The sequence below is a fragment of the Scyliorhinus torazame genome, chromosome 19 (genome assembly GCF_047496885.1).
Source record: "Scyliorhinus torazame isolate Kashiwa2021f chromosome 19, sScyTor2.1, whole genome shotgun sequence".
Taxonomy (NCBI): Eukaryota; Metazoa; Chordata; class Chondrichthyes; order Carcharhiniformes; family Scyliorhinidae; genus Scyliorhinus; species Scyliorhinus torazame.
The window spans coordinates 132,447,143-132,462,686 of record NC_092725.1 but is presented as its reverse complement, the minus strand read 5'-3'; the positions used below and the strand labels follow the sequence as shown (position 1 = coordinate 132,462,686).

Here is a 15,544-nt window from a genome sequence, read left to right as displayed (position 1 = left end):
CTTTATTGGCTCTGAAGTGCTTTTGGGCACCCTGTGGTCTTGAGAAATTCTTTATGAATGGAAGCACTTCTCTAATTCTTTCTAAGCTTTTTGAATGTAATCAGAGTGGTTAAAACAGAAGTTAGGTTTTAGGCAACCTCAGCACTGCTTTCATACATGTAATTAATTGTTATATACTTATACGCAGGTTCTGAGCTAGATAAGAGATACAAGACATTTGTTTGGGAAAAGTCATCATAATATATTTCTAGATTGTTTTTTCAACATTAATTCTGAAACAGGAAACCTGCATCCCAAGCGGTGTAAAGTAGTTCAAGAAGATGCGAAGCAGGAGGAAAGTTACCTTGCACTCTTAATTTGTGTTCATTTCTTTTTTTAAATAAATTTAGAGTACCCAATTATTTTTTTCCAATTAAGGGGCAATTTATCGTGGCCAAACCTGCACATCTTTGGGTTGTGGGGGTGAGACCCACGCAGACATGGGGAGAATGTGTAAACTCCACATCAACAGTGACCCAGGGCTGGGATTCGAACCCGGCTCCTCAGCGCCGCAGTCCGCCTTCGTGTTCATCTCTTGAAAGTGATGTGGGGTTCCTTCAAACGTTGTGTCCAAAGATGATAGACATTGGGCTTAGAATATATGGCCTGAACAATTATAGCTAGAATGATCATTTCAAAAGACTTGTAAGTAGAATTCTTCCTAGTGTCTGAAAAGCAGTGGTAATAGAACACAAATCTCTTTTCACTTTGAACTGCAACATGGAAGTGTAAGAGGTGTTGAAACCATATGACCACAGCCACTAATGGAACGGCAACCTTAAATTTGGGGAATGCTCATTTTAAATGCCATGGCCTCGATCTAACTCGAGCATTAATATTTATTTTTTCCCCAGTGGATACGTACACTTGAGTCAGTAAATTTGGCTGCCCATAGCTCTGAATTCCTTGTAGTACTTGCACTGGGCTGTGGATCTGGAAGCCGATTGCGCCAGTGGTCTACAATATCTGAACTTTCTCAGAATCCTACGCGTAAGCCGTTGTTTTCAGAAGTGAGAGGAGAGAACAGGGCAATGTATGCTTCAACCCTGGATAATTTAAAACAAGTTTACAATAATAATCTTTATTAGTGTCACAAGTAGGCCACATTACAACTGCAATGAAGTTACTGTGAAAAGCCCCTGGTCGCCACACTCCAGCGCCTGTTCGGGTATACTGAGGGAGAATTCAGAATGTCCAATTCACCAAACAAGCACATCTTTTGGGACTTGTGGGAGGAAACCAGAGCACCCGGAGGAAACCCACACAGACATGGGGAGAAGGTACAGACTCTGCACAGACAATGACACAAGCTGGGAATTGAACCTGGGTCCCTGGCGCTGTGAAGCAACGGTGCTATTTAATCATTACTATCGTCAATCTGACTCTTTAACTTCACTACTTTTATAACGATTGATCCAAGATAATTACAGACGGAGTTTGATTTTATAGCTCAATCTTGCAGTGTGATTCTGGCAACAAAAAATGCCTTCACAACGTATTGCCCTGCACTGCTCAATTCCTTCAGTTAGTTCATGTTAAATAACAGGGGCAACATTAGACGTAATGGCTGATTTTTTCCAGCTGGTGCAGGGGATTTTAAGTACTACTCAACAAGGGTTGCTATCTTGCATTTTCGTTTCAAGTAATGTAAGGAAAACATAACTTTCCATTAAAGAAAAAAAAATGCTTCTATGGTTAAATCAAATGAATTTTCAAGCAAAACAATTTATAGATTTCACAGAAAGCATTTCATAGAACACTCTATTATCAGGCATTACTCCATTAGGTGCCATAACATTATATATCAAATCTCTAAATTTCCTGGGTTCTTCTCATATTTTCATTACTAGATCTCCGCATGGCTTCATTCAGCAACAGCTTATTTGCTGACATGAATACTACACTTGCCGAATCTGTAAATTTATTCCCACCCCAACAGTCAATTACTTTCAAGTGACACTTTCTGACAAGTGCCTGTCAATATGTTGTTAGTTCCCAAATGACTGATGTGGTTTTAAAATACAGCCTTGACCTCTCCCACCCTCACTATCTCTGTCACCACTCAAGTGTTAGCCAGATAATATCTGATTTACGGTCTTACGCAAGGGTATCGGGGAAATTTAAAAGTATGTTGTTAGCATTACTAAAATCCACCAACTTAAAAACGGGCACGCGTCTGTACCTTCAGCAGAAGATTCTTCAACCTCTCAACTTCTTTATCTAGATCCTGAATACATTTAAGCAAGTCATCGCAGACCAAAGCGGATTTGTGGTCGGGGTCCAAATCCAGCACTCTCTGAAAACAGGTGGTTAGATTTAGATGTGAATTGAACAACATAACCATAAAGATAATCTCATCTTTGTATTATTCTTCAGGTTGAATATAATCAATCTGATGACACTTGTGTACACTGGAGATGTTCCTCAGAGGAACACTTAAGATGAACAATTTAGTGATAAATTCTCTAGTTATTTTTTGTACTGATTTCTGGAGATCAGCTGGTCACAAATTGCTCGGTGCTGCCATTAATTTTTATGCAATTATTTTGATCAGCTTCTTCAGTTCTCTGCACAAAGGCAGGTTCTTGGGTGATTTCTCGCCAAGCTACAGCAAAGTGCCATGACTTCTACTATGGGGAGGACAAAGAGGGAGGCACCGAATCTAGCTCAGGTGGAATGGAGATTAAATACCACGTTGTTGGCACTAATCTGATCCAGTCTCTAGCCATCTAGCTAACCAAGCTAGCTGCCCTCGCACAATTATGGAGATGCCAGACTAATAACAAGTTCACAGAAACTCCACAGAGCAGAATGAGGCCTTTTGGCACATTCAGTCTGCACCGACCCTCCGAAAGAGCACCCTGCCTAGGCCCACTCTCCTGCACCACCCTGTAATTCGACCTAACCTGCACGTCTTTAAAACTGAGGTGAGGAGGAATTTCTTCAGCCAGAGGGTGGTGAATCTATGGAACTCTTCACCGTACAAGGCTGTGGAGGCCAAATCACTGAGTGTCTTTAAGACAGAGGTAGATAGGTTAATAAGGGGATCAGGGGTCATGGGGAGAAGGCAGGAGAATGGGGATGAGAAAGTATCAGCCATGATTGAATGGCGGAGCAGGCTCGATGGGCAGAGTGGCCTTTTCTGCTCCTATGTCTTATGGTCTTACTCAGGTGCAATCTAGCACGGCCAATCCACCTAACATGCACATCTTTGTACATGTTGAAGTACTCAGCCCAACCAGAGGAAAACCTTCCACAAACACTTCCCCCAGAAGGAAGGAATAAAACCATTTTACGTAAGTTCACCCAGCTGCTTGTCCTCATTTTGGGGGGTGCTGTGTGGCACTAAGGAATCTAAAGTTGGAAATGAAAATATGAAATAGACAGCCCAATAAGCGAAAGGGTGGATGAACTAAGTCATAGATACGACCAGGGCTCCTTGCATGAACTCTAATCAGCACTGATTTGGGTGACTTTTAGTTTAGGAAAATTTGAGGACTCGGTATTCCTAGGAGGAGGAAAGAATAGGGTAGGAAAAAAAAGCCAGCAATTCTGTTCAGTAAACTTTGATGGGCATTTGCGTACTGATGGTGGGATTGTGATGGCCTTGCAGGTGGAATATCAAAAAGAAAAATCAGCACATTGGCTGGTAACCATGGGTTGTTGATGTTCATTGAACAATAAATCAGCATGAGTGAAGAGTCACTTGCTCTCTACAGGGGAAGGGGGTAAGAGGAGAAAACTGGATGAAGAAAATCTGAATAGATTGGCAGAATATTTGCCTTTTCCTCATTAGTGTAAAGCCAGTGAGCACCAAGTTGGGGCTATTTCCTAAAAAACATTTATGTATTTTAAGATTAGTCATCATGTTTAAAATCATATGTCTAATTGAGGAAGTAGGGCTGCCAGTTCTGTAAATTTTCAAAATCAGGTACACTTTACCGAGATAAAGGAGAATGGAACATTTACTCTGAAACATACCAGTTCCGAGTTGGTTGCGAATTGGTTTGCCACGTTCTGAACCGTTACCATTAGGTGGCCACAGTGCTTCTTCAGCTTTATCAAAAATTTGTTAAGTTCTTCACTGCTAGAAAATAAATTACAAATACATTTATTACACAGTGTCTAAAACATAAACCAACGAACAACTGTTATGATCGAGACAGATGAATAATGTGTTAATTTTTTTTAGAATCTGGACACCCAGGTATTTACTAAAAGAATTAAGCCACAAAGTTCATTGTTCAAACCAAGAATTTTATTACAGCAAAATCAAAGAACAGGAATATTAACAGCTAACTCTTAAGTAGTTAAATATATTAAAAGTACTCAAAGTTGAACTTCTTAACTCATGCTCCTTTCTACACCCATTTGACCAAGACCCAAATAACTCAGGTTTGATAGTCGTCAAAAACTAGAAGATTAGCCACTTAGTCTGAGTATTGTTTCAAAGATTCGTACAAGAGTTGAGATTACTTGGACCTTCTGCTTAATTCCGGCGTGATTTTCCCTTCAAATCTTCTCCAACTGTAGCCAACCTGTTCAGCACGGGCATCTTAAAACGCAGCCACCTTGGGTCAGAACTCTCCTGCTTCTAATATTCTTTGAACTCTGGAGTCTTGTCTCTATGAACTCTCTGTGTGTCTCTCTTAGCTTGATTAACCCAGAAATCCAACTCACTGTTGTGATAGCCCTTAAGATAAGCAGTTTGCTAAAAAAAAACTTTTAGCCAGAGCACACAGAATTTGAACTAAATTCTCCTTTAAAAAGTGTTCCCTCTTGCCAGTTTAGTCTAAAACCCAAAACCAAACTGCTTGAACGTAAAACCGCACCCAGAGATCTACTCACCCCTGCAATTGACTTCTGTTTGACCCTTACGTTTTTATTGTTCATCTCCCAGGCAGCTTGGTCACTTGATCATTCACTGGAACCAAGCTGTTTACCAGAAACCTTTTCAATAATCCTAGTTCTTAAAGGGACCATCATAGGTTGCAATTCTCCCATCCGTGTTAGGGCGGGAATGTGCAGTGTTTCTCGAAGGTCAGCGCCAAAATATGCCAAATCTCCAAGCCTTGACCTCCTTAATTATGCAGCCAGGGGTTTTGCGCTGTATTCCTTGGTGAGGCAGGCCTGATAGCATAAAGTCTAGCTTTGTATCTTGGCACCATCTTGAAAATACACCCAACATCATTGATCCATTATTGAAGAAAGAAGATGACCCTTCTAGAAATGAAGGTGGATAGTCAGGGACAACCTGAGGCTGGAAGATGAACCTCCCCTGGATTGCAAATTTGAAAGATCCACCTGTAGATGTCCCCCCCCCCCCCACCTCCCCCACTCACTGCTGTGGTGTTACATGTCCAGAGTTGCTGGTGGTCTCCATTCTGAACTCTGGAGGTAGCCCCAGGCGAGTCTCGACACCTGCACACCCCATTGTTCCAAACATATTATTCTGCACCTGTGTGTTTTCCCGCCAGTATCACAGAGAATTTGCGGGAGGTGGTGTTTGGGCCTTCATTTGAATCTCATTAGCACAATGCAAATGTTTCATGCCGGCCTCCAGCAGGTTTACCAATCCACCATGGATCTCACCGGGAATTCACTCTGGTGGAAAACCAATTTCTGGGCCTTGTACCCCACATTCCCCTTCCCCACCATTGAACCTGCCAGCGGGGCACAGGAGAATTCCGCTGATAGTTACTGTCTTTTTCCCAAAAGCACATGGGCCATCACACAATCAGTATCAGTTTCTTCAGTGGAGACTACTACTGTGGGCTAGTGAAGTCTCATTGCTCTCTGTTTACTATATAAATCGGTTGAAGTTGACATGCGACTGGACAATATTCCACTTAGTTGAGTTCCTGGAGATGTTGGAAGTATATTAGGGAACCACCCATTTGCATTTAAGTAACATTGCAATGTTGAACTGTCACCATTGATGTTTCTTAGAATAAGCAGAGGTTCAACACGTCTGTCACAACATGTCACAAAATGTGCTTACACAAGGTAAGTGCTCATAGAGTTGGGAGTGATGCATTTGCATGGATGATTAAATGACAGAAATAAACAGGTCACTTTCAGTGAGGCAGGTTGTTACTTGTAGGGTACTGCAAGGATCAGTGGTGGACTCAGTCATTTACAATCTACATCAATGATTTAGATAAAGGGAGTAAATGTGATGTATCCAAATCTGTTGACAATACAGTGTTTAATGGGAAAGTTAATTATGAGGGCACAAAAGCTGCAAAGAGAAATTAGGCAGATTAAGTGACTGAGCAAGAAGGTGGCAGATGGTGTAAAATGTGGGGAAATATGAGATTATTCACTTTTGTAGGAATATAAAATAAATTTTAAATGGTGAGAAACTAGAACATGTTGGAGTTCAGAGGGATTTGGGTTTCTTCGTACACAAAACACAAACATGTAGGTACACCAAACAATTGGGAAGGTAAACATTGGTGTTTATTGCCAGAGGGTTGGAATGCAAGAGAACAGAATTGTTCTCACAATTCTTTTGCAATTTTACAGAGGCTCCGGTGAGACAACACCTGCAGTAGATGTACTTATGGTACCCGCACCTAAGGAAGGATACCCAAGACTAAAGAGATGTTGCAATAAAGGCTCACTGGATTGGATCTTGGGTTGAAAGAGTGTCCTGCGAGGAGAGATTGTGTCGAATTCTTCAGAGTTCAGGAAGATGAGAGGTAATCTCAAACATATAACATTTAAAATGGTTGGCAAAAGCGTCAAAGGCAACATGAGGAATTTTTTAATGCAGTGAATGATTGCGATCTGGATCACACGGCCTCCAAAGGTTGTGGAGGCCGATTCAATTGTGGGGTAAGTGAATTTGATAAGCACCTGAAGGAAAAAAGAATCAAGGGTCAGGAAAAGGCAGGAATAGGAACCAGTCAAAACTGTTCTTGCAGAGAGCTAACACGGGCTCATAAGAACATAGGCATTGGGAGCAGAAGTAGGCAATTCAGCCCTTTGAGCCTGCTCCGCCATTCATCAAATCATGGCTGATCTCTTCCTGGTCTCAAATCCATCTCCCCATCTTTTCCCCATATCCGTTTACCTTGTTTTAAAAAAATCAGAAATATATCATGGTGGAAGATAAAGGGGGGATGTCAGAGGTAGGTTATTTACTCAGAGAGTAGTGGGGGCATGGAATGCACTGCCTGTGGAAGTAGTTGAGTCGGAAACATTAGAGTCCTTCAAGCGGCTATTGGATAGGTACATGGATCACGGTAGAATGATGGGGTGTAGATTAATTTGTTCTTAATCTAGGACAAAAGTTCGGCACAACATCGTGGGCCGAAGGGCCTGTTCTGTGCTGTATTTTCTATGTTCTATGTTCTTGAAACCATTTAATGACTCTGATTCCACCGCACCATGGGACAGCGAATTCCACAAATTCACCACCCTCTGTGAGAAGCTGTTCCTCCTCATCTCAGTTCAGAATCTCCCACCTCTCAGCCTATATCCGTGACCTCGATGAGCTTAATACCCCCCCTTGCATGCTGCAATGATTCCTTGATTCTATGCTATTCTGAGAAGGCAGACAGGAGAGATAGGAGGCTGTTTCCCTCAGCAGCAGAATCTTTAACTCAAGAGTCCCAGGTTAAGGTGTCAACCATTTCAGGTTAAGGTGAGGAGAAATTTCTTCATTCAGAGGATTGTGAATCTTTGGAATTCTCTACCTAAAGGGCCATGGATGCTTGATTGTTGAGCGGAAGATTGAAATAAATAGCTTTTTAAACTCGAAGGGAATTAAAGAATGTGGGCATCAGGCGATAAAGTTAGTTGTGGTCGACGTTCAACCATGATCTTCTTGAATGTCATAGCATGCTCAAGCATGGGTTTATGGCCTACTCTTGTTCTTATTTCTTATTCTGTTATTTGGGCAGTAGGTATACAGTGATACAGCAGCCCTTCGAGCCTGCTCCACCATTCATTATGATCATCCAACTCAGTAACCTGTTCTCCCTTTCCCCCCATATCCTTTGAGCCCTTAAATCCTAAGAGCTACATTTAACTCCTTCGTGAAAACGTACAATGTTTTTGCCTCAAATTATTTCTGTGGTAGAGAATTTCAATGGCTCTGGATGAAGAAATATCTCATCTCAGTTTTAAATGGTTTACCCCATTCTGGACTCCCCCCATCATCGGCAAAATCGTTCCTCCACCTAACCTGTCTAGTCCTGTTAGAACTTGTAGGTTTCTGAGATCTCTTCATTCTTCTAAACGGCAATGAATATAATCTCTCCTCATACGTCAGTCTCATCCTCCCAGGAATCAGCTATTTATCTCAATCTTATCCCATGGCCCTTTAGTCACTGCCTGTCATTTTGTTTCCTCTCTGCCAACCAGTTTCCATCTCAATACACTACCCCCAATCGCTTTAATTTTACACGCTAATCTCTTATGTGGGACTGTTGAAAGCCTTCTGAAAGTCAAAATTAAGCACATCCACTGGCTTCCCCTCATTAACTCTACTAGTTACATCCCCAGAGATTTGCAGTACATTTGTCAAGCATGATTTTCCTTATGCTGATTCTGGCCGATCCTGTCACTGTTTTCCAAGTGCCCTGCTATTAAATCTTTTATCATGGACTCGAGCAATTCCCCCACTACCGACAACAGGCTGATTGGTCTGTAATTTCCCGTTTTCTCTCTACCTCCCTTTGTAAATAGTGGCTTTATATTAGCTACCCTACAATCTGTGGGAACTGTTCCAGAGTTTATCGAATCTTGGAAGATGACCACCAATGCATCAACAATTTCTAGGCCGACTTCCTTAGGTGCTCTGGGATGTAAATTATCAGGCCCTGGGATTTATTGGCCTTCAATCCCATCAATTTCCGCACCATTTCCCGACTAATACTGATTTCCTTCAGTTCTTCCCTCTCACTAAACCTATGGAACCTTTTACAGTCAGTCTTTATGTTCCCTGCAAGCTTACTCTCAGACTCTATTTTCTTCTTCTTAATCAGTCCCTTGGTCTTTCTTTGCTGAATTCTAAACTGCAAATGTAATTATACTAATAGTGAAGTTAGGTACTAATCCTTCATTACTGTAAAGAAGTGGTGATATGTACTGAGCACATAACACTCAGTTCTAAATAAAAACTACTTAATTTATCTTCACTGAATCAAATTGTGAATTCTATATTTCAAAATCATTCATTTTGGTTCGTATTCAGGATCTTGGGAATGCAGTCTGTTGCCAATAAATGCAATCGGTTTCACATCAGATTGTTGATCTGAAACTGACTGCGTACTCCATCAAGAGGTTGTGATCCGGAGACTGATTGTTGAACCACCCACTTTAAAAAAGAAATCAAATTGAACATGACAACCTGACAATCAGCCACTTTAAAGATGGTAAACTCCTGATTTGGCTATATTTTTGAGGATGGAAAGTCAATCAACGTTACTTTTTCTTTAACGTAACACTTCTTATAAGTCATTAGATTATGCTCACAAATGGTTCTGCTGAGAGCTCCCTTTCAAAATAAAGATGGGCCATTACCAAAAAAACACAAACAATTTTTAGCTAGTTCTTGAAAAATTGAGCATATCTTGGAAGTTTATGACTCTCTTCACTGATCCATCTGTTCCCTGTTATTACATTACATAGTTGGTTCTGATGGAACTGTAACAGTTATCACAACATCTATTATTTTAAGCACAGTCGCGACCATTACCTGTATAAAATTTAACAAGGGATTGAGGTGATCAGCTGTGGAAGATCAATTTATTATGCCATTTGCAAATCATTATGATGGAGAAGTCTTTCAATACGTTGAGCGTCACAAATTTACTCCTTTGTTTTATTTTTATACTTCTGTCCGTAAGATATTAGTATCTCTATAATAATAAACCTGAACAGCTGGCCTGAAGCCAAATACCTACCAACATTGCATTCTTTTTACATTTTGGAAATGGATGAAAGTGTAAATATTTTGAAATAGAACATTGTAAAAAGATTTTTGCAAGTTAAAATCCTGGTTTCTCCTGCTTTTATGAGAAAAATGGTGCTGCGATTTGGAATCTGGAACAGTGAATAGATGGCAGAACTTCAAGCAATGCAAGGAAAATATAATTTGTCACTGACAAAGCAAATTATATCTTTCTAATTCATCACTAGTCTAACAGTATACATTTTAACCAAATCATTAAACAACTTCCACAGTAAGGACTTTGCAGTGTTGGGCTTAATGTCAATCAGATATATAATATTTGCTGTTTGGGGAACTGTTTTGGAGACTAATCATCCTAATGGTCCTTGGGAAAAGTGTTTGTGAAAGCAAATGGCAATCCATCAATCCTAAATAGTTTAACTGCAATGAGTTTCAGTACTCTTTAGTCTAACCAAGATCACGTTGTTTGCCTATCAGATAAGCTGATTCTGATTTTCATTAGGTGAAATAATGAAAGTATAGGCAACAATTCCAGCACCTTATTCTGTAACAAATTGATCTCCCATATGACCTAGTTCAAACATGGAAACCAGATAACTTCTGCATTTGAAGATTCAAGAGATAATTTTCAGACATACTTTTAAGGTGTCATTAAGTGAATGTCCATAGGGTAATAATTCTGTCTACTCTGCTCTACGCATGCGAGACTTGGACTGTGTACCACACCATGCCAAGAAGCTCAACTCTTTCACTTGAGCTGACTTTGAAATCTTCTGAAGATCAGATGGCAAAATATCACACACCGCGGTGCTCACCCCAGCTGGCATGCTAAGCATCCACACCATATTGAGATGGTCATAATTGAGTTGCGACTCGCATGGTGGTCAAAGGAGGCGCTCTAAAGGCACTCTGAAGGCTTCACTCAGGAGCTTTATTATCAAACTTCGGTGCAACTGGTGCAGCCAAATAGAAAACAATGCGGCTGCCTTCAAAGCAAGTGAATATCAGAGGCAGAGGGAAAATAAAACTAGGGGAAATTCCAAGGAATTCAGAGGAAATGCAGCAAATCAAGCAAACCCCAATCGTCTGCGTTACCTGTCCTATTTGCAGTAGAACCTACCAGGCGCAGATTGGCACCTACCTACCCACCGGAACACTATCAAACACCACAGATGGTGAACATGCCATCTTTGCCTTGTGGGATGAACAAGAAGTAAATAAACAGTTGTTTATTTAAATTACCATAGTTGACTGCGGGGATTGGATATTGCAACAGGTGGAATATTATTTGAGCCAGATTATTTCACATTTGCTTTTTGTATACCAAATTTTCCTGTTCAACTCGGGCTAGTGGACGAGTTATAAAATTAGCAGTCATAGTTTAGAGGAAATAACTGACACTCATATTTGAGAGCTTGCACGCTCATACGCAGCGACAGATTCTCATGAACTTTTAGCCATATTTATCGCACATGGGTTGAAAAAGAAAAATTGTAAAAATTTGGGAGACCTAATTTTTATTCTATCTGATAAACAATCTACTTGCTTTTACACTGTCCCCTGCTTTCAAATTTATCTATTGCTCAAATTCTTGTCACAGTGAATTTTGTGCACAGTGAGTGCATCACCCTGTCTACAAGTAAATGTGCCCACCTAGTGGCGATTACAATTAGTGCCAGTAATTTAAACGCAAATCTAACCCCAGATTTACAGAATCATAGCCATTTCCAGTCAGGAAATGACCTTTTGGCACAGTGTATTTGCGCCAATCCAATTTTCCTGATCTTTTTATGTATCCTCGGGTACTTTTCCAGTGTCTTTGTCTCAAATAATCATAGTAAAATATTGCATACTTTAGTAATCACTTGCGTAGAGATTCCTCTTCCGTTAATCCTGATTTATTCCTTCCCCACCCACCTTGTTATCCGAGCAGCGTGCCAGTTCAGCTCAATCTCACTTAGATTTCAGAAGGCCACGTGGTCCAGTCCCACTCGTGGAATTTTAACTGACTCTTACTGTGAGTATAGACGGAGGGTGCTGCGCTGTTTGATGTGCTGTGCTGATGAAACAGTGAGGGTCTTATTCATTTGGCTGTTATTAATCTCATGGCGCTATCTACAGAGGAGTAAGGAGCACTTTTCCCCGGCATTCGTCACTTCACCATAGGCAGCTGTGCCTTCAGCTGACGGCACTAAGCTATGGAAATCCCTCTCCAAACCTTTCCACCTCATTCTCCGCCTTAAAACCTAACTCCACAAACAAGATTTTGTTAATTTCTCCTAATGCCTCCTATGGCTCAGTACCAATTTTTATCCCATTACCCTCCTGTGAAGCAGCTTGCGGCATTTTACTATGTTAAATTGCACAACATAAACGTTGTTGAAGGTGGCATTACAGCTCTTCCCTCCACTGGGGAAGAGGCAGTTGAGTGTAAAATAGATAAGGTTCTTACGGTGGGAGATGTGCAAAAAGGGAGAGATTCATCTTTTGATGATGATGACCGTGTATCACAACTAGTATTAATGAAACAAATCATTAGTCTTGCTTGGAAGAAATTAAACACCCTGGTCTGTATATGGGTCAACTGAACAAAGCTAACTTTGGCTAGTGAGGAGAAATATAATGCTCAGCACTTTTTACTGCAGATTAGGTCTCGCTGAGGCCTCACAATTACAAAGCAACAAACCGTATTTATATAGTACCACTAACATTAAAAAATGTCCCAAAATGGTTCACAAGAGGTGTAATAAGCCGAGTCACTTGACAGAATTCCATGACTATCCCAAGAATGGACATTAGTTCCTTACAAAACAGATGCGACAAATCTACTCGGCAGCTACTAACTGGGTATGAGAGGTGTTAATAGTTACACCATTTATGATCGCTATAAAGCCTTTAGGAGCATTTCTTTGCCTGCATCTGCATTCAATGTGCCTTGATTCTTCTTTACCACTCTAACTTTTGTTGTAAAACTTTCTGGCTAATAGGTTTTAGTAGCAGCCATGTATTTAAAGTCAAAGCTGATTCTAGACTGATTACATTTCAAATTATGTTTATTGAATGAATGACTATCCACAATCACCCATACAGGACTCTTGAATAGAAATTTTAAGCTTCTAAAGCTATATTGCCTAGTGCCTTAAGACTTCCACACGTCTGATACAGCGAATCTGGGAAAAATCATCAGGAGGTACCAGAACATCTTGGGTTACTTCAGATCGAGAAAAGGTACCCTCCTTGCCAAGCCATCAATATATTTTGTGTCAAATGCTTGGTTAACTAAGATATTGACAGTAGTTAGCAGTTAGACAACATTTTCAGCAGGTGAATTTGAAGAGGAGGAATGGGAAGGTACAGTAACATCTCAGAGTTGGGGGCCATCTAAATGTTTTCGGTTAGCTTGAAACCAGAAATGGTTGATAAGGCTTTGAAGTCTGATTGGAATAACTTGTTCTTATATTGCTTTGTCTGGGAGAAAGAGACGATACTTTCTCTGTAACTCAGTTACTGTATCATTTACAGATCCTAGGTTAACTGTCAAGCAATCATCAAAGTTATTACTGGTTACGATATTCTCTGCTTAAATGTTTCTGCAATTACTTGACCTCAAATATGTTAATCTATTGTTGCATGGAAATCTGACAGATAGACAGAGAGGACAGCAGGGACAAATGGAATGATACCGAGAGAATGAACTCAGAGAACTACCAAAACCAATGAAACCAGGGCGGCACGTGGCGTAGTGGTTCGGGTTCGAATCCCGGCCCTGGGTCACTGTCCGTGTGGAGTTTGTACATTCTCCTCATGTCTACGTGGGTTTCACCTCCACAACCCAAAGATGTGCAGGTTAGGTGGATTGGCCATGCTAAATTGCCCCTTATTTGGAAAAAAAATAATTGGGTACTGTAAATGTTTTTTTAAAAAAAACAATGAAACCATAACCCAGTCTAACATGATGCGTAATAATTTACATGGACCACCTATGGTGTTGCGATTTACGATGTAATTTCCTGATGCATCACTGAGCAGTACCAGAAAGAAAAGCGGAGAAACTGTGTTGGGCAATTTAGGAATTCCTGCCATACAGTTTTCTGATCAGTTAAAATTAAGTTTTAAACATTCCACTTCTTATTGGATTTTTAAATAATTTAGAATTAAAAGTCAGGCAACAGTCACCAATGCATAATTCAAGTTGTAGCACATAGTGATATTGGGAGGGGAAAAAATTATCACTTCAAAATGAGTTACCACCTACAATTAGTCAGTTTGCATAAATAAATAAAACATTTATTGTTGACGATTTTAGATTTGCAGATTTCATTTGTAGAAACGTTCTAACATTAGTGGACCAGGTTTTATTCATAGCTCAGTCATATAGGTTTCAATAAATGATGGTTCAATTGATTGCTTGTAAAGATGCCACAAGTACTAAATCTGCGAACCGTTCCTTTCCAGGATTTTGTAATTGAACGCATACAGCAACAAAAATGCCTCATCTACGGCTGTCCAATATTCTTATCAACTTGCCATCATAGACTCCAGAAAATAGGTGTGATGTTAGATTTTCTTTCATATTTCAGAGAATAGCACACTCCATTATGTATTCCCAAAATGAGCTTGTTATTTAATTTTGGAAATACACTGGGATCCAGTTTATTCCCAGACGTCATGCGACTCATAATTGATGTGTTACTTATAGGCTAAGGTTTCACTATTATTTGGAAAAAGGACTTGCATTCTTGTTTCCAACTATCACTATAAAGGACACTATTGTTTATTTTACATCCAAATTAAAACACAAAAAGCAAGAGAAATCTACTACTTTTTTACAGAAACATTTTCACCATTGGGGCACCTTTCTAAAATTAGTTCTAAGTAATGACAAACTTGTAGATTATAATGCTTTCTAAATTTTGCTGCTTTAATTTTGTGATGGTTGGTGACATCTGGGTATCTGTTTAGACCAATTTCTGATCTGACAATATGAAAATGAGTTACCGTACACATTTGGAGTTTCATGACTTCTGAAACACTCCCACTCCACTCCACTCCCCCCTCAACCTGCCCCCCCAAAGCCCCACCAACAACAAATGCACATTTTCATAATGTTTTGTTAAAACACTGTAAGGTTACCTTAGGTATACCATGGAAAGCCCCATGATAGATGGAAAGCCAGATCTTGCTAAAAAAAAGTACGTAAACACATCCCAGAAACAGATTGCAAGGTTAGATTCCTGAACTCTGGTTGTCTAACAATTTTTTCCCATAAACTCAACACCAATACCAGCTGAAATTGTTTGGACTGCTTTATTCTGACACCTAGCTTAACATTAAAAAGGTCAGTGGGCTCATACATTAAAAAAAATACTTTGTTTATCAAGGGATAGAATATATTTTGTTAACATTTTCTTTGTAACTTCAATGCAGAATATAGATGATAAATGTTCGATAACTTAAAAAAATTGAACAAGAAATACCTCCTTTTGGGGTACTTCAGGAAAACAAACATCACAAGCACACTCTAGATGTGAAAACGGAACAACTCGGGTCTTTGTGCCAACCACTTAGATTACAAATTAT

General features: G+C 40.0%; 1 protein-coding gene across 2 annotated transcripts in view; it reads right to left on the bottom strand.

The window, feature by feature from the left end:
- asz1 (ankyrin repeat, SAM and basic leucine zipper domain containing 1) overlaps positions 1-15,544 on the bottom strand; it is a 134,512-nt gene that overhangs the window by 12,629 nt on the left and 106,339 nt on the right. Inside the window, exons 11-12 of one of the 2 annotated variants that reach the window (XM_072485247.1) lie at positions 4,021-4,126; positions 2,222-2,335 (exon numbers count right to left, since the gene is read on the bottom strand). In XM_072485247.1, the coding sequence (XP_072341348.1) occupies positions 2,222-2,335; positions 4,021-4,126 (220 nt within the window). The remainder of the gene's footprint in view (positions 1-2,221; positions 2,336-4,020; positions 4,127-15,544) is intronic. The other variant, XM_072485248.1, reaches the window with a different exon arrangement.